Here is a 19,526-nt window from a genome sequence, read left to right as displayed (position 1 = left end):
TTTTTAACCCAGATCTTTTTGCTGATCTGGTTTACAGTTCAACCCCACAAGTAGTCGTACCGATAAAACTAAGGAAGAGATGAATGGCAGCACAATTATAGGAAAAAGTAGCTGAGGGTGGAGAGGGTGTGGTGGAAACTTCACCACTGGAGCCAGTGTCTCATGATACAACATTTGCACATTCCTGGCGCGTAGGCCATTTCTGACTTTTGGCTGCAGAGCGCAAGTCTCTTTTGCTACTAACTCCTTAATATGGACTCTCTTTAAAGGCCTTCAACAGAACAAGAAAAAAAAAAAAAAGCTCCTCTCCCCCCTGCTAAAATAGCAGAACAACTAAAAAAAAAAAATCCTTATAAAGGCTAGTTTTTCTCCCCTCTGTAGTCAAACCTGGGCTGATGTGTCATCGTAGTGGTTCATGGAGGTTGCTCCCAGACAACTAGAGTAGCCCACTGGCAGCTCACAGGTGACTCTGAGACATCGGATTTGGGGTAACTTGTGTAAGGGTGAAGAGCCATTAGAGATGCCTGGAGTACGTAACATCTTGAACATAATAGCTGAGGCTCTTTGTTGGTGTTAACAGCTCTAGAGATCCCCCTTCCTCCTCCAGAAGCTCTTTTCTTTGATGTTTGTAGCATTTAACTGTAGCTATATTAAAGACTCCAAATGAGTCAGAGATCTCATTAATCTCAATTCAAGTCAGAGATCTCATTAATCTCAAAGGCATGAACAAATCACTCTAATTACCGGGTTTAGATGCTGTTCTTTAGAACTTGATTAGGTATAGATACCCAACTGATAATTCCTACTGTCTTCTTTATAGCACATGCTCAGTATTGTCCACTCTGGTCTGATTTAGTTCCTTATTAGAATAATACTATGCTAATCTAAGTAATCCTGTATACAGAATGCTTCATGATGTAGATAGATTATTAGGTGGGTTAAGATAATAATTAATATCATAAACTGTAATATCAGTGTCAAAGGAACTGGTGAAGAACATGCACAAAAAGAAGGAACTCAGCTCTCACTGTACATTGTAACCGATGGACAGGTATGACAAAAAGGGATAAAAATAAGCAGAGCATAAATTAGATTAATTGAAAAAAAGGCAATAAAATGTAGAGAATACATTAAATTTCTCCTCTGAAGGGCTGAAAATATCCCGAGGATTGAATGCGTTTCAAGTGTATTACTAAAAATAGGTTTTCCCTTTCCAAAAAGCTACTAACAATTCTGGTATCCTTAACAGGCCAGACTGTGGCAGTCTCCACCATAATTCCCGGAGCTGAATGCGTATTTAGACGCAGACACTGTCACAGTTGAGGCAAAAAGGAGCCTTCTGCAAGGCCCTGCATTTCCCAGGAGCTGCGGGTAGTGCACGGTTGTGGTCCCGCTCCCCTGCTTGGCCCAGATGAGACATTCGCTGGCGCACAGAAGAACAGCCCGAGTCTCAGCAGGCCAGTGTGGGACCCACACAGCATCTCCGAAACAACTGTCTTTGCCTTAGCATGCAAGCACCTAAGCATGCACATCCTTTCACCGTTGCCCAACAACGTTACTGCTCTCAGCTATTTCCATTTGGCAAAGGTGTTCCCGGAGCCTGCATTTAGAGCCCAGTTGTGCTGTTTTAACCCCCTAGCACCATCCCCTCCTTGCAATGTGAGCATGCCATCCTTCCTCCTCCAGGGAGAAAAGAAAGGGCTCGCAACAGTGATGCAGCCAACATAAGAAAGAAACTCAGCAAAAACGCGAAGGCTGGCAGCAATACCTTAGTTCTCCACAGAGGGTAAAATTTTATTTCGATATAAAAATTAAATAGCAAAGTTTTGGGTTTTTTTTTACAGTGATAAATTAGAAATTTACAGTACATACATCAAAGTAGATATGTTTTCTGTACACCCTCGAATAATCAGTGTCTATTGCCTCCGAAGTTCGGAAAAAGATACATATGAGCTAACCTTGTACCTCTCCATCAGGCACGTCGCAAACCTGTGGCCAGGCGAAAACATGCTGGGGTTGGGGGAGCAAGGCAGAATTAGCTCGAGGGAGGGAGCAGGGATCCTGCGAGGAAGGTGACTGCTGCAACGTTTCTCCTTCTATAACCACAGCAACTGCACTTCCGAGACAGGATTAGTCACACATTTTTTTGGTTTGAAATTCATAACAACATTGAAATGAGAGAACATACGAGTTGCAGTTACCCCACTCTTCCTAACTGCTGAGTTTTCAACTGTCTGCTCTGACTTCCCACTCGCAAATCCCTGAAGTAGAACAAGGTAAATGCTCATGGTTGAACAAATTCATGGGACGATTTCATCGCTGCAGCAGAAGGCAGCCAGCTAGTCTTGCTTCGAGCTGGCACGGTGCCCCTGGAAAGCTTGCGAAAGACGTTCCTTCAGGAACAGCTGGTGTCTCTCCCCACTCCACCTCCTAGGCATAGTATTTAGGGGCCTCACACTCATTAATGGTATACCCCCCACAACTCCCTTGTAAGGCAAAGCAGTGGTATCCTCATCCGACTCATTTCCAATGTCATAAATCACCAGGGACATCTGTCTGGAGTCCACAGGGTCATAATCTGCGATGCAGGGATCTGATAAAAGGGGTACTACTTATCACTTCTGTGTACATAACATGGCTAAAAATGCCATGAATCGGTCAGGTCAGACATGAATCATATTAGCCAGGAGAAAATCCAAGCCATTTTAGATTGAAGGACACGTGAATGCGTGTGGCACCCTGGCACAGTCCAATCCAAGGTTAGAAGACAAGGCTTAAATGGTGCCTTCATCCCCTGCGAGTCAAAATATAGCTGCTGATATTATAGCCCTCGCTGAGTCAGGAGAAAGCTCGCATCTCGGAGAAGCTCAGCCATCTGAAGCTTTCGTACTCGCAGAACTTCTTGTCCACAGAGGAATAACCAGATCCAAACACAACACTAATAGCGAGAGACTTTATAGAGAGGATCAAAAGGCTCAGCTGGTATGCAGAGCTGGCCAAAACAATGCTCGTGTGTTTGGAGCAGAATGTGTCAAGTTGTCACTTGTTCTGCTAGAGAGGGAGCCCAACCGCAAAGACTGCAATTAGGGTTTGTTTGGTTTTGTTTTTTTTTTCCAAATGTGCTCCAGCACATGTTTCAACATTGACATTGAAACAATACACACTTCTGGGACAGATTAGTGCTCACGGCCAGAGCTGGAATGAATTGTAGTTTGGGAAGCACATGAGGCACCTGTACGTAAAGTGATGACTGTAATAAGTCAGCACATAGTCTCAGCTGCCCCGAAGGTCATGCAAGCTGGGGCACCAGGGGGACACTCAGCAGCTGACCAGGGTCCACACAAATGAAGTAAAAATTCAGATAAAACTGAAGGTCCTTCAAAGTGGTAGAGTGTTGAAACTGTGCTCTCTGAAGTGTTTGTGGGCTACTTATTGTTTGCATTACTCTCCTTACTAGCCAAACAAGCCCCACGCGCGAGATTCAAGCTCCCCATGAGCATAACAAGCCAACGCCTCTTCAACTGGAAGGATAAGAGAACTTGATATTTGGTATGAAACTGCATTATTCCTCAAGACGTTGGATCTCTTGTCTTTGGTTCCCTTTACAAAAACTGAAAGCATCTCTTGTCCCTGACAACTGAATGCCTGCTCTTGTTCTATATGTATCTATACATTAACAAAAATCTCAGGAGCCGTCAGCGAGCAATCAGAGCATCACTCTGAGGCAGTCAGCTGTACTGCTATGTCACAGGCTGAGAATGTTCTTTTAATTGTAACTGGTACACAAAATTATACCACTGATCTGTGTGAACATGAGGCTGCCAAGGAACTGAACATTTCGCTTCTCCCAGCCTGGCGGCTGCAGAGATACCATCGCACTGAATGAAACATATTAAGACTTAACTGCTTCGTGCAATGGGTCTGCAGAGAGAGACAGAAGTTTACTTGGAGAAGACTGACATTGTTCTGAAGAGACCCTCCACTCATTTTTCTCTTTGCTGTAGGAAGGAACACTATTAAATAAGACTTTATTTAAAGCTATTAAATGCAGAGGAATAAAGTAGTCAGCTGGAAATTGCAGGTGCACCTGAAAGACCAGGAACAGTTGCAGGTGGATAATGGCAATCAATGCAGAACAGTATAGACAGTTTCCAAGCTCTCACTTATTCCTCTATTTCTGATAGCGGCCTTGAGTAAAGACTTAACAACAATAGGAAATACCGATAGACTCCTAAAATAATTCAGGTTGGAAGGGACCTTAGGAGGTCTAAATTTCTGCTCAAAGCAGGGCCAAAACTGAATTCAGGCCAGGTTAAGGCAGCAGAAAAATATGCATCAAAATTATTATTAGATCATCGGTGGGGTTAAAGAACCATCCTTACTAATACCTCACTAAATGCTACTCGTTATGGGTTAACCTCAGACCTGGAAAGTCCACTGGGATTTGCTGGAGGACCTGATCCTTGGCTGATTTGTGCAGCGTGCAACACTAATGGGAGCAACAGGATTTACCAGGGTGGAAAGACGCAATCCTGAACGGGAACTTCCTTCACGACGCTCTACTCAGAAAGAAGGAAGACAGTTAACTGAGAATCCTGGAAACTCCACCTTCTGATAACTGGACCCTAAACCAGCCCAGAATTTGGCCCCAGCCTGCCTTTCCACCATCAGCTGTAAGACGATTGAAAGAAAACACCATCCCATATCACTAGGACAGCTACAGTCCCACAGCTTCTAAAGACAAGTATATTGCATCCTGCTTCAGAAAAAAAAAAAAAAAAGTGTTTGGTTTTTTCACAGCTTTTAAAGCCTCCTTGGGCTTTCCTATTTTGGGCAGCATGGTTTATGGCTATTGTATTTGCAGCATGATCTTTTTGTTGCTTATTCTTTAAGGCTTTTTTTCCCTCCCCTCAGAGACAGGTTTCATGTCCGTCTCCCTACTCTACACTCAACAACGCTTCCACTGCAGTGCTTATACACCACCAGTCCTTCACGTGAGAACAGTCGGAGAGCATTGGGGTGCCGTCGTACTCTTATACCACAGTCTCGTTCCCTTTCCCGGGTTTCACCCAACCATCTGCTCTCTTCTCTCGTTTCACTTTCCCTGAGTTCACCAGTCTGTTCGAGCACTTCTGCCACGTGTGCAGAGTTTTGGCTGACCAAATCCACATACCTGATGTAATTCCCACCAGGAGGGACATGAAGATCTTGAGCATTTCCACAGCCATATTGGAATCGTCTGCTGAATAGCGGAAAACGGCCCAGTTGGAGATTTCGTAAAAATAACACGCAATGACACACGTCGCTGGGACGGTGTACAACACTGAAAATACACCAATTTTGACCATCAGCCTTTCCAATTTGTCAGTTTTAGTTCCATCTTTCTGAAGGTTGGACCGGATTTTAAATAAGGCCACTAATCCGGCTGCAATGAATAAAGTTCCAATAACCAGGTAGGTAAAAAGTGGTGCAACAACAAAGCCCGTGAGCGCATCTAGGTTCTGGTTGCCAACGTAACACAGTCCAGTGAGCTCATCTGCATCTACTAGTCTCATAATCAAAATGACTATGGTCTTCACTGCAGGGATGGCCCAGGCTGCAATATGGAAATAGGAGCTGTGCATTTCTATAGCTTCGTGGCCCCACTTGAGTCCTGCTGCCAGAAACCACGTCAATGTGAGAATAACCCACCAGATGGAGCTAGCCATCCCAAAAAAATACATCAGCAAGAAAATTATAGCACATCCTGTGTTCTTAAGACCTTCTTGGATAAGAACAGGTTCTGCTGCCTCTTCAAAATCACAGGATATCCTTTCCCGGCCCACAGTTAGCCTCACAATATAAGCAATGCTATAAATATTGTAGCACATGCTCAAAAATATGATTGGGCGCTCCGGGTAGGAAAATCTGGATGAATCAATCAGGAAGGTCAGGACTGTGAATGCTGTTGATATGAAGCAAAGACTAGCCCACACGGCCATCCAGATATCTGTGAATTCCTTAGCCGACCTGCTGTAGAGCCCAGCATCGTAGCCACACTTCAGGACACAGTTCAAGCTTCTTTTGACCCAGATGTACTGATCTGAATTAGATCCCATGCTGTGGCATTCTTCTCCAGGCTGCAAGGACGTCTTGCTATGAAGGGGAACCTCTTCGTCCCCTGGGCCCTCCATGCACATGTGGTTGTGATCATTCTGGGGTGGGAATTTGCTGCAGTTCAGGCTGTCTGGCCAGGCAAATCCAAATTCTTTTAAAACAGGTTCACATCTCCTTTTGACAGAGAGGCACATACCACCGCAGGGCCCAATAGGGATGTTAATCTTCTCGGTGCACATAGGAACATAGACTGAACAAAGGAAGAACTGGAAGAGAAAAAACAAAAATCACAATTGTGTTAGAAGAAAATTAAGCAGGTCGTCCTATAACAAGTTCTCTTTTCGTCTTTTTAGCAGTAATATTTGGTCCTTTGCCTTCAAAAACAGGAAACAGCATAAAACAAATAGACCAAGAACAATAAAAACAAAGGAGAAAAAGCCCTAAAAATGTTGTCTTCTTTTAGTTCAGAAATGGTCCGAAACCAAAGCCTGAACATTTTACTCCCTAGATTAGCTCCATGTAAATTTAGTCCATCAATTTCAATAAAGTGAGTAGGATTTAGCCAAATCTAAACCTCAGGGGTGCAATTTAGGAAAGCAACAAAAAAAAAAACAAAAAAAAGTGGTTTAAACAAATACATATATTTGTTCAAGGCACTGCCTGGATCTTACAGCTAACAAACACACAGAAGAAAAGGCATTTATTGAATTGCTCTGGTTCAAGATTCTCCTAGAAGAATGCGTTTTCTTTTATTATAAGGTCAAGTATGTATTTATAACAACAATAAAATGCTGCAGTTTGCTCAGGCTTTTGAATAATTGTATTTCTGGGACATGACAACGTAAGGGGGATTGTGAGCTAATCTGGCAATTCTGCCCCAAGAAAGAAAGAAGCAGCTTTTTTTTTTTTTTTTGGGGGGGGGTGGGGGTCTGATGAAATCCACGTCAGGCAGGAGGATAAGGATCTTGCCATTAGGATGGGAAAGAAACTCCCGCAGCGCAATTACCGGAGGAGGTCTCCGTGCCACCAGCGGCACGCGTCCCGTTGTTTCTCTTTAGCGGGGCAGAGCACCTCGGCCCCGCGAGGAAAGAAAAAAAAAAAAAAAAAAAAAAACCCTCGTAAACCACGGGCGAGCGCTAGCGGCTCCTGCAAGCTCCGGCCCCTCGGCCCGCGAGGGGAAAGAGGGCTCCGCGCTCTCGCCCCCTGGGCGGCAGCGGCCTTCCGCGGGGGGCCAGCCCCGCGCCGACGGCAGCGCGCCGAAGCCGCCTCGCATCTCTCTCCGCTTCGCTCCCTGCCCGGCGCTCGGGGACGAGCTGCGAGCGCTGCAGCCGGCGAGAAATGTCACGTCGGGACGGCGCAGCTCCGGCTGTCCCACCCGGAGGGGCCCGGCAGCAGCGAGCCCGGCCGGCCGGGGTGGGGTGAGGGGGGGGGGGGGTGCAGCGGCACAAAAGGCGGCGCGGTGCCGGCGGACCCACCTGGAGCTGGCTGGAGCAGCCGTACTGGATGAGGGGGGTGAAGGTGGTGAGCTGCAGCTCGGCGTCCGCTTGCAGCTCGTGGCCCACCAGGTTGGGCATCTTGGTGACATTGTAGCCCAAGTTCTGGCACATGGCGATGCGGATGGCGTCGCAGCGCCGCTCCTCCTCGTCGCCGAAGCCCCGCGCCCCACCGAGCAGCCCGGCCAGCAGCACCGCCAGCAGCCGGCCACGGCCGCCCACCGCCCCCCCGACGCCGCCCGCACCGCGCCGCCGCCCGCTCCTCCGCGCCATGGTCCCCCCCGCCGCCGCCGCCGGCCCCGGCCGCGCCGCGCCGCACGGGCCGGCTCCAACGGGGAGGGGCCGGCGGCGGCTCTGCTCTTAAACGGCCTCGCCGAGAAACTGCCCAGGGGAGGGACGGCGCCTCCCCGCCCCGCCGCCCCCTGGCAGCGCCGCGCCCCGCCGCCCGCCGACCTGCCCCCGCCGCAGCCCTGCCCGCTCCCCTCCACCACCACCGCCACCATCGCGGCCCGCGGGCTCGGCCCGGCTCGTCTCGGCCCGCAGCTCCTGCCGGTGTCACCGCCACGGCCCCGAGGAACGTCCTCGCGCAGACCGCCACGTCCCCCCCGACGTGTGTCCTCCCCCCCCCCCCGCTCCCACGCCGCCGGCAGCTCCCGCCTGCATGCCCCCGCATCCCCGAGAAACGTCCTTCCCCTCCCAAGCGAACCCCCTGACTGTGTGTGTGTCCCCCCCCACCACCATATTACCGAGAAACAGCTTTCCCCCTTCCGTGGGGAGCTCCTGCCTGCAACCCCCCCCCCCACACACACACATCCCCGAGAAATGTCCTCCCCCTCCACGGAGAACCCGCCTCATGTCCCACCATGTCCCCAAGAAATGTCCCCTTCTCGCCGCGGGGACCCCCCCACCTGCCTCCCCCCCCATCCCCCCCAAAATGCCTCCCCCTAGGAGAACCCCCCCACAGGCACTCTCACCCCTGAGATTTGCCCGCTCTTCTCCCCAGGGAGCCCTGCCCGAATCCCCCCTCCCTGAGAAGTGCCCCGGGGGGGCCCCTGCCCATGTGCCCTCTCCCCACCCCCAATGTCCCCTTCCCATTGGGACAGCCAAGCGCTCCTGGGAAACGTCACCGCCGTGCCACCCCCGGCCTCGCCGAGCCTCCCTGGCGTCCCCGGGCCCCCCCCTGCCACCCAGCCTCGCGCACCCATCGCAATCGCGGGTGCAGGCAAGGCGCCAGGCCCTGCCCGGCCCCGCGGCCCCGTCCTGACCCCACGGAGCACAGCGGGGGTTGGCAGCGCCGTGGGGCCCCGATAACGTGCCAGACCCGGGACCTCCACCCTCCGCTCCAGAACCGGGTGAGCCCTCGCGCGTGGGCCGATCTCGGCACCCCCCCCAGCCCTTCCTGAACTTCTGGGTTTTCTTTCTGCAGCCAAAGGTGCTCTACCTGGCCCTGGTGTGGGTAAAGAGGTCTTCAGGGAGGCGTCGAGCCGGCAGAGGCTGGCAGCCTCGCTGGATTTTGTGCTCTGCGACATTTGGCGTTGAAGACTATTTTCTGCACTTTTAGTAATTAAGAAAATGTGAAGCGGTTTCAAGGAGGGCTGTGGTTGCCGTTTGCTGAATTACTGGATGGCACTGGGAAGGCCTGCTGCTCGAGGATGTCCCGCTACGCGGCTCGTGCTTTCTGCTCGGCTCCGTCCAGGGATCCGTCCCTGCGCTCGCCCAGACCGGGCCGGGTTTGCCAGTCGGAGGCAGGCGCCTCCTCTTCCTCTCCAAATCCCTGCGGCGGTGGGTTTCCGAGCTGCCACTTTTTCTTCCTAAAGAGTTAAATTGCACTGCTGGCCATTTGGTTACAGCTGGGTTTTAACATCGCTTGCTTTTCACTGGGGCCGAGAAACCTGGAGGGTACTGCCAGGTGCCTTTTGGCGTTTGTATAAATCTCAATAAAATAAATTTGTATGAATGAAGCATTCGTGAACTTGGAGGGGACTGGGCTGGATGATCGAACAGACCTCCAACGTGTCGGCCGGAGGAGGGGTTAAGAGCAGACAACTGAGGCTCGCAGTTACATTCTCCCAGTATTATTTACACCTGCAATAAAATCTGGTTGAGCGGGTTGTGCCCTTAGCAAAAATATGTCATCTATTAATGAATTGTTTGTGAAGCACTTTGAAAACGCTTGTAAAGTCCCATTTTTAAATGACCTCCTATTGTGTGTGTGTCTTTGGGAGCGTGACGTGTGGCATGTGCGTGTGTTTCTAGGCAGGTCCATCATTATGGGTTGGGCATCTGTGTTTATATACCGCATCTCCCCTTCGCCCCAAAGTCTCCATCAGGCAGTGGAGTTGGTGAACAGATAGGCAGCCCTTAACTATTCCTCCTTCACAGGCATGAGATTGTAAATCACAGCAACATCGTGCTCTGAACCGCTCCGTGCTCACTCACTGCTAGATTTCCCTCCGCAGCTCCGTTGCAAACACCGTTGGTGTTTTATTTTCATCTCTGAGATGCCGAAAACATGTGTTAGCTGTACCGTGATGATGCAGCGACTGATGATCCCTGAGCAAGCGTTCTTGTAGCAGGACGGGTAGCGTTATAGCTGAGGTTAGCATGGCCCCCATCACTCTAACGCTTTCTAAAAAGCTCCAATAAACAGTAACTGTAACCTCACGATATCCTTGTGAGGCAGACAAGTAATATTATCTTAACATTTTAAACACAGCAGCACACAGGCCTAGAGTCCCAAGGTCACGCAAGGAGCCTGCGACGAAGTCGGGAACCCAGCTCGTATCTTGTGCCTTTGCTCGTGAGCATTGCCTTGGGTAACCGGCCGTGCTCCGCGGCTAATCTCCGCCGACGATAATGCCCTGAACGCGCGCGGTGGGAGACCGACGTCGGCGGGGCTACGCTCCCAGCCTGCGGTGGGAATCGGACGAGTGCGGCAAGTGGGTGCTGGACGTCCCGCAGCCCCTCACGTGCAACGGGCACAAGCAGGGGCAGCAGGCAGAGCCTCCTGCGGCAGAAGTGCTTTTGTCCAAATTACGGAGGAAAGAAGACCAGAGGGAAGATCATGGTGACCTAAAGAACTCAGTATACCAAAACTCTCTCCGTTTGCAGTCTCCTGCCACAGCTGGGCACTAATTCCCGTGAAGCAATTCACCTACTACAGGTTCAGCAGATTACACAGCAAAAGCCTCTGCCCCTGGAGCTGGTCCTTTGACTGGGTAAAGGGGCAAGGGGCCATTTAAAACTGGCGTAGATACAACTATCTTTTCAGAAAAATAACTCCCTCCTCCCAAACTACCACTGTGGCTTTTTCTTTCAGAACGCAAAATAAATATTAGAAAGTGCTACACTGCTCTGTTTGCTTTGGAAGGTCTTTTAGATAATGGGAATTAGTTTTCAAAACAACAGCACTAGGAGAGGCGGTGGCAAATCATACCAGAGGGCTGAGTTGGAAAAAAATGGTAATTACCCTGCTTTGAACCTTATGCATATATTAAGAGTGATTAAAAGTCAACACGATAAGCAAGTACCTAAGAGTTTCTTTAAAGAGATCAAAGTAAGAAACTTTCAGCATAGTGGGTTTACAGATTCTTAGATTACTGGACAGCTGTGGGATTCTGGCCTGAATCCTGCACAGCACAAGCCATGGCACTTACCTAAGTATCATTTGAATTACAGCATTTTTTTTTTTTTAATTTGATTTTGATTTAAGGGCTGCCTTTCCTAAAGGAGCAGCAGCCACCCTGCCAAAAAGCTCTAATTGTTATTTCTTGTGGCTGCCAATAATTATATGTGGTTCCTAGTCCGAGTTACCTTCAGCTTCCAGCCACCGGCTTTTATTATATCTTACCAGCTAGGCTGAAAAGTCATTACCAAGATTATCCCTGTAGGTAATGTGGAACTGTGATTAAGCCACCCTTTGACCTTTCCATAGTAAGCAAAACAGATTGAACTTCCTGAGCTTCTTACTGTAAGGCATCTTTTCCAATTCTTTAATCATTCTTTTGATTTTGAGGGAGCAAGATTTGACTCTGCCATTTGAAAAGCACTTTCACCCAAAACCATCCTGCTGAGTCTTATTAGAAATATCTGAATTAGCAGCCTAATCACTCTCCATCCATTTAGAGTCAATTAGGATAGACAGACACTTCCAGAGGGCAATTCAGATAACAGAAATTATATGAATATAAAATCCCAATTTATTATTACCTTGCTGTTGTCTCTATTCCCCCCTCAAGTTTGTACGTATGTGTTTACATACTTATTAAAATTGTGAATATATTTTATGTTACAAAAACAAATGATGCTCACCTATGTCTTTCACACTCTTGCATCACCTTGCAGGAAATTTGAGAAGGTTCATAACTCTTCTCTGAATGTCTTCAATGCAGCAGTGCTTTCCTGAATTGTAGGTATTGGAACATGACTTGGCTTTCTAGTAGGAGTGACATGAATGTAAAATGTGGAGGTCAAATAACTTCTTCACCTCCACTCAGGATCACCCTGCTTATACATGCAAGGATACCATCTATCCTTTGGACCGTAGCATCACACTGGGAGCCAGCACTGATGCCTCATGGGCCGATCTAAGAAACCTAGGGCACTCTGCCCACCTTGTGGATACCACATTAGGATGAGATTCTTTAAACCAAATATAGAAGTCTACTTTTGGTCAGACGAATTTCATTCTAAAAATGCCTCTTTCAATTAGCTCTAAGGAAAATGGAGGATGAGTAGCCCCTGCTGAAGGTGTCCCCAAAGGGTTCCTCAAAGAGGTGTCTAACGCTGGATACACGCAGACCATGCCTCCTGCCAGTCTGTGACCAAGGAGATGGACCTTGCCAGCCCAGAGACTTCCTCTAAAGTTCTTGATTACAAATTATCTAAACATGCTGATTTTTAAAAAATGTATGACTTTTATAGCTATTTTGGGGCATTTTCTTATATTACCATTGAAACGGTAGGATTGAATTAATCGCTATTAGTCAGTTATCTCTATCATGTCATATAATCCTTAACCCATATATGTTTTCCCAATATACGACAAAAAATATGTTGGACACTTCTGTAACCTCCATCATTTATTGACCTATCCACAACTTCCATCTAGAAATGTCATCAGTAAGTTTCTCTGTCTTCGTATATACAAAACCCTATTATCTTTGAACTTCTCTCCATAGATCTTTTCTTTCTTATTTTGCCACATCTTTGCACTTCCTTTTTGATTTATATGTATTAAGATTAACTTCCCCCTTACAGTCTTTGCCATTTACGCTTTTTTAATTTTATCACTTTAAAAAATGTATTAAGCTTTTCTTTTTTCTCTAATTTTTCTATCCAGAAAGTTAGCTGATTTTTTAAATCAAGGTAGATCACTTCCTTTATTCAGATGCCTTTTTGAGCATCTAGTAAAATATTTAAAACTGATTCCTAATTGCTATTCACATGTTTAATAGAAATTCTCTCCTCTACTTACTTTTGTATTTTGTGAGGCCTTTATAAAGCCAAAAATACATCTGTTTTCTGAATTGCATTTATCCTGCTGTATTTATCAATTATAATCCACATTTGAATTATTTGAATTGTCCAGTAATAATTATAGGAGGAATGATTTGCATTGTTATGACGCTTCCAATGAACATGGCTTTACTCGGCTTCAGGACAAAACATTCTAATAAAGTGAGCTGCGTTCATATTTATATGTGTGTGTTTATATATATATATATATATATAAAATATATATATAAATATATATGTATATAAAATATACATATTCCTATACAATCTGAATGGGAGTGCGAGAGTAAGGATGCAAACCCAACTCTGTGCACAAGCTAGCGCACAGCGTGGCAGAGCTCCCATTTATTTCGATGGGGCAGCAGGTGTCCCAGACCTTGAAATGAAGTGTATAGCATGTGCAAATTTATGTGCCACGATGCACTGCAGCAAAGAGCCTCCAGTTGTTGTGCATTGATCTCACCGGATGGATTCAGAGTGGTTCAGCTGTGTGGCACCGGCTCCTCATGGAATCAACATCTTTCTTCCACAGGTGGGAAGAACCCTGCCCTGGCCCAATCCAGCTCCTATCTGAGTTTGCAGCCAGGTCACTGAGAGATGGTCTGGGTCCCAAGCACATGCGGCGGGATTCAGCTGTGAATGAGAGGTCCTCAAGGGAGAGTTCAATTGATGGAGCCTAGAGGGCAATTCAGCAAACATGCTACCTGCTGCTAGTATCTGCTTTATGCAGACGCGAATGTAGCTTACTTTAATGTACTTCAGTGTAGTTAGTTAATGAGAAATGCATCAGGTGGATTCACATGTGCAATTTCTTGTGTGCTGACATGGGGCAATAGTTGCTGCTTGACGTCCCGATGTCATTAGTAACTTAGTCTGTACAGAGACCTCAGAACTGAGATTTCTATCACTGTAAGCAGGAAATTTCAATGCTCTTTAATATGCATCATTTTGAGGAATCATTTGCATTTAGTGATCATCAAAATGTTTGACAACACAAGAGTATTCTTCTATCTACATGAAATAACAAGAATAATAATCTTATCTCTATGAGATTATTTGCACGGTTAGGAATCCAGGAGGCACAGGTGTGCATCACAGAATCACAGAATGGTTGAGGTTGGAAGGGACCTCTGGAGATCATCTAGTCCAACCCTCCTGCTCAAGCAGGGTCCTCTAGAGCACATTGACCAGGATCCTGTCCAGACGGGTTTTGAATATCTCCAGCGAAGGAGACTCCACTACCCCTCTGGGCAACCTGGTCCAATGCTCCGTCACCCTCACAGTGAAGAAGTTCTTCCTCATGTTCAGATGGAACTGCCTGTGTTTCAGTTTGTACCCGTTGCCTCTTGTCCTGTCGCTGGGCACCACGGAGAAGAGGCTGGCCTCATCCTCTCAACATCTCCCCTTCAGATACTTGTACACGTTGATGAGATCCCCTCTCAGTCTTCTCTTCTCCAGACTGAACAGGCCCAGCTCTTGCAGCCTTTCCTCACAGGAGACATGCTCCAGTCCCCTAGTCATCTTTGGAGCCCTCTGCTGGACTCTGTCCAGTGGTGCCATGTCTCTCTTATAGTGAGGAGCCCAGAAGTGGACACAGGACTCCAGGGGAGGCCTCCCCAGGGCTGAGGAGAGGGCGAGGATCACCTCCCTTGACCTGCTGGCAACACTCTGCCTCATGCAGCCCAGGATCCCATTGGCCTTCTTGGCCACAAGGGCACACTGCTGGCTCATGCTTAACTTGTTGTCCACCAGCACTCCCACGTCCTTCTCGGCAGAGCTGCTTTCCAGCAGGTCAACCCCCAGCCTCTCCTGGTGCCTGGGGTTCTTCCTCCCTAGGTGCAGGACCCTGCACTTGCCTTTGTGGAACTTCAGGAGGTTCCTGTCTGCCCACCTCTCCAGCCTGTCCAGGTCCCTCTGAAGGGCAGCACAGCCTTCTGGTGTGTCAGCCACTCCCCCCAGTTTAGTATCATCAGCAAACTTGCTGAGGGTGCACTCTGTCCCTTCCTCCAGGTCATTGATGAATACATTGAACAAGACTGGACCCAGGACTCACCCCTGGGGGACACCGCTACCTACAGGCCTCCAACTAGACTCTGCGCCACTGACCACAACCCTCTGAGCTCGGCCATCCAGCCAGTTCTTAAGCCACCTCACTCATCCAACCCACGCTTCCTGAGTTTATCTAGGAGGACGTGATGGGAGACAGTGTCAAAAGCCTTGCTGAAGTCCAGGGAGACAACATCCACTGCTCTCCCCTCATCTACCCAGCCACTCATTCCATCAGAGAAGGCTATCAGGTTGGTCAGGCATGATTTCCCTCTGCTGAATCCATGCTGACTACTCCTGATCACCTTCTTGTCCTCCACATGCTTAGTGAGGACCTCCAGGAGGAGCTGTTCCATCACCTTTCCCGGGATGGAGGTGAGGCTGACAGGCCTGGAGTTTCCTGGCTCCTCCTTCTTGCCCTTTTGGAAGACTGGCGTGACATTGGCTTTCTTCCAGTCCTCAGGCACCTCTCCTCTTCTCCAGGACCTTTCCAAGAGGATGGAGAGTGGCCTAGCGATAACATCCGCCAGCTCCCTCAGCACTCGTGGGTGCATCCCATCAGGGCCCATGGATTTGTGGATGTCAAGTTTGGACAAATGATCTCTAATCTGATCCTCCTCCACCAAGGGAGAGTCCTCCTTTCTCCAGACTTCCTCTCTTGCCTCCAAGGTCTGGAATTCCTCAGGACTGGCCTTAGCAGTGAAGACTGAAACAAAGGCAGCATTCAGCAACTCTGCCTTCTCTGTATCCTTTGTCACCAGGGCACCCGCCCCATTCAGCAGCGGGCCCACGTTTTCCCTAGTCTTCCTTTTGCTATTGATGTATTTGAAGAAGCCCTTCTTGTTGTCCTTGACATCCCTTGCCAGATTTCATTCCAACTGGGCCTTAGCCTTCCTTGTCGCATCCCTGCACACTCTGACAACGTCCCTCTATTCCTCCCAAGTGGCCTGTCCCCTTTTCCACATTCTGTACACTTCCTTCTTCTGCTGGAGTTTGGCCAGGAGTTCCTTGCTCATCCAGGCAGGTCTCCTGCCCGCTTTGCTTGACTTCTTCCTCAGAGGGATGCACTGATCTTGAGCCTGGAGGAGGTGATGCTTGAATATTAACCAGCCTTCTTGGACCCCTCTTCCTTCTAGGGCCCTGTCCCATGAGATTCCCCTAAGTAGGTCCCTGAAGAGGCCCAAGTTAGCTCTCCTGAAGTCCAGCATTGCAATCCTACTCACTGCCCTGCTCCCTCCTCGGAGGATCCTGAACTCCACCATCTCCTGGTCACTGCAGCCAAGGCTGCCCCCAACCTTCACCTCTCCAACTAGACCTTCTTTGTTTGTTAGTACAAGGTCTAGCAGCGCACCTCTCCTCGTTGGCGTCTCCACCACCTGGGTCAAGAAATTATCAATGCTTTGCAGGAACCTCTTTGACTGTTTGTATCTGTCTAGCTGTGCTGTCTTCCCAGCAGATGTCAGGGTGGTTGAAGTCCCCCATGAGAACCAGGGCCTGTGATCGTGAGGCTACTTCCAGCTGCAACGTTTGCACTATTTTTTTGGAATGGAGTTACATTTATAAAATGATGTACTGAAAAACAAACCCAACCAAAACAACCAACCCCCTTGCTCGCCTGATTTAGCCAAACTTCCCAGGAACACTCTGCTGCAGAAATACAGTATGCCAAATTTCAAGAAAATCTCTTCTTTTGGGGGAAAATTAGTAGACTGCGGTTTGAAAATCAGACTCACAGTGAGAGCAACATCCAGCCTGAACTTTGGAATCACTGCTACTGTCTCACAAGATGACCTTCACTTTAAACTGCTACTCTTATTTGCTTCTACAATGCTCAGAGATTCACATTTGGCTTAAAATTTCCCATACTTGATGCCAGCCCAAGGGATTTTTTTTTTTTGGAAAATGATAAACAGTTTTCTTCTTAGAAAATTGTTCAGAGGCCTTTTTTATGCTCAGATAACTCCAAAACAGCTTAGTTTTATAACTTTAGATTTGGCATGTGCAGAGTACAGAGTACAATCCTGAAGGAGGAATGTACTTTTTGCCTTGTTTGAAGAAATTTCATTTTGCAATAGCAAATTAGTCTGGAATTTTGGAAATAATAGCCTGATCATTCACAAGACGTTATTTAACTGTGGTGGAAAATGACAGACCGAGTTATGTTTCTCAGCAAGGTGAAGAGTCTTGCTTTATGAATGTGGCTTAGTTTCTTTTTTGCAAAGTCATCTTTCCCACTGAATCTTTCTGCATCTTGTTTTGGTTTAATTCTGTTGCAGCATCAGAGGTTAGTTCCAGGATATTTGCCCTCCCTAAGCTACACTGTATTTGGCTTTCTGTGGCTTTTTGCACATCCTATTACCCAAGAGTCACTGGATGTGATTTCAGAGGTGCTCCTTCTGCCACTCCCTTATGCCATGGTACTGCCTAGCCTGGTGCGTTGGGTTACGTTACCCCTTAACCACTTAGGCTGCACCCCTGTCCTGGTCCAGAAATCCAGTTATCACTTACATTGCACATGACTGCCTATGGATTACAGATTTCTATGTTACAGATTTCTTGAAAGCGTCATATAGTGCATTACCCAAGAAGTCACTACCAACCTTTTAAACATAATTAGAATCTGGAAATAAAGTCAGGCTGAAATATAAATCCCACAAAATAGTAGCTTAGAAGTCAGGTTTGCCTATACGCTTCAGCTGTTTTGCGTGGCTCCAGTGATATGGCAACAAGTTAGTTTAATCAACCAGTCATTGCAGGCTTAAGGTTGTTCTGTGTCACTGGAGCAGCACAGAGCTGTCAAAGCAGGCTGATGAATCTGGCTATGAGTCTTAAAATGTACTATTTTTCCATTAAAAAACACATGTGAGCTGATATGCTGTGTTTAATTACATAACAGCAAGTATTGACTTGCAGGGCATGGCTGAAAAAAAAAACTTCTTTGTATTATGTTAGGCAAGCGGCGGATCATTCTCCTGGGAAAAAAATTCTAGGTCTGCCAGGAGCTGAAGTTAGTTTTGTTCACATTGCTTTTGTGGGTCTGTGATTACACAAAAAGTGACTGGGTACAACATTGAAATCTGTCCCCTTGCTGACAAGGACTATTGGCATGATGCTCATTAAAAGCCCCTTCACACACCTGGGGTACAACAAGGTGTTATTGTAAGTTATACTTGGGGTTCCAGAGTAGTTCAAGTGGTCAGTAATACCTGACTTTTCCAATTCTACTAGGACTGCCCAGTTTACAGTGGCATATTCTTTTACCTTGTGGGCCATTCAGTCTTTGAGCGCTAACTATTTCCAAACTCCATTGACCCCTGAGGTTCTAATTTTTGGATTTATTCATGTTTGTTCTCTCTTTAGATGGTCACAGCGTACACTCGGCCTGGGAACTGGAATGATTATTTCAGTTAAGGACATGATTTTTTGCTGATGGATTTATACAGAGAGTGCTTAGCAGGGATGCTTAGGATGGACCTTAGCAAAAGTTATCATCTGCTTTATTCTATTTCCTATTCTGGTATAGTTTATCCCCCTTTCTTACACAGACAGAGCTGCTTTGCTGTAGAGCATTTTTATGAGACGTTCACAGTTTTCCTTTTTTTAATCTATTCCAGTATAGGTAAAGCAGCGCTACTTTTATACGAAGACAGACACATAAACTTCATTCCAGTGAGAAGCACTGGTTTGGTAAGCCTTGGGCAAACAGATATCTTAATTTCCATCCAAACTGCCAAACTAATCTTGTGGATTACTGTTATGCACACTGAAGGACTTTCAAAATTAGTCTGAGCATAAATAGTATCGTTCACTTTGGTCCAGAAGGCTTTGCTATCACTTTATAATTACCTTGTATGCCTTGCATATGTACAGGTGATTATATGGAGTGCAAAGCAATTAAGAAATAGACCTACAAATCATATCTGTCTCTCTAAACAGTTTTTATTTGTCCAAGGCTGCGATGTCATGACCATTTAAGTAAGTTGCCCAGAAACGTTGTTGCTACTGTTCCATGCTGTCCTATGTGCACCTATTGCTGTTCCTCTGACTCCTTTGAAGGGTTGGTTCAGGTACTAAATTGGCAAATAGCTAACTAAGCAAAATAAAATAAATAGTTCTGTTATGAGCAGGACTGGTGGTGTGACCGTGGAAGAAAACAGGTCAGCTTAGATTGGCTTCAACTATCGTGGGACCACACCCTTATTCTTTGCTACAGTGCTGATCATGGTGGTATGTTAGCACTGTAAAGAGGTCTTGTTATCAATGGAACAAATGCAGAATTTTATTATTATTATTATTGGATGGAACATTTGAGTATGAAGTGATCTTTCATTCTTGAGCACTGTACTTTGTATTTGGAGGCTGATAATTCATCTA

At 47.1% G+C, this 19,526-nt stretch overlaps 1 protein-coding gene across 1 annotated transcript; it reads right to left on the bottom strand.

Annotated features, from left to right (window-relative positions):
- Positions 1–1,769: 1,769 nt before the first annotated feature.
- Positions 1,770–7,812, bottom strand: FZD4 (frizzled class receptor 4). The gene is made up of 2 exons (XM_068930542.1): positions 7,572–7,812; positions 1,770–6,362 (listed from the first exon to the last, which is right to left on the bottom strand). Exons 1-2 carry the CDS (start codon positions 7,701–7,703, stop codon positions 5,034–5,036), a joined length of 1,461 nt encoding a protein of 486 aa, XP_068786643.1. The 5' UTR covers positions 7,704–7,812; the 3' UTR covers positions 1,770–5,033.
- Positions 7,813–19,526: the final 11,714 nt, after the last annotated feature.

Source organism: Struthio camelus, chromosome 1 (genome assembly GCF_040807025.1).
Source record: "Struthio camelus isolate bStrCam1 chromosome 1, bStrCam1.hap1, whole genome shotgun sequence".
Classification (NCBI taxonomy): domain Eukaryota; kingdom Metazoa; phylum Chordata; class Aves; order Struthioniformes; family Struthionidae; genus Struthio; species Struthio camelus.
Note: the sequence above shows the minus strand (reverse complement) of the source record. Positions and strands in the feature narration are given on the sequence as shown.

Bases quoted from the DNA above. Each gene is read 5' to 3' on its own strand.
- FZD4 (XM_068930542.1), bottom strand. From the start codon at position 7,703: ATGTGCCAGAACTTGGGCTACAATGTCACCAAGATGCCCAACCTGGTG. The intron at 6,363-7,571 runs GTGGGTCCGCCG...TTTCTCTTCCAG, and splicing joins GCTGCTCCAGCCAGCTCCAG to TTCTTCCTTTGTTCAGTCTA.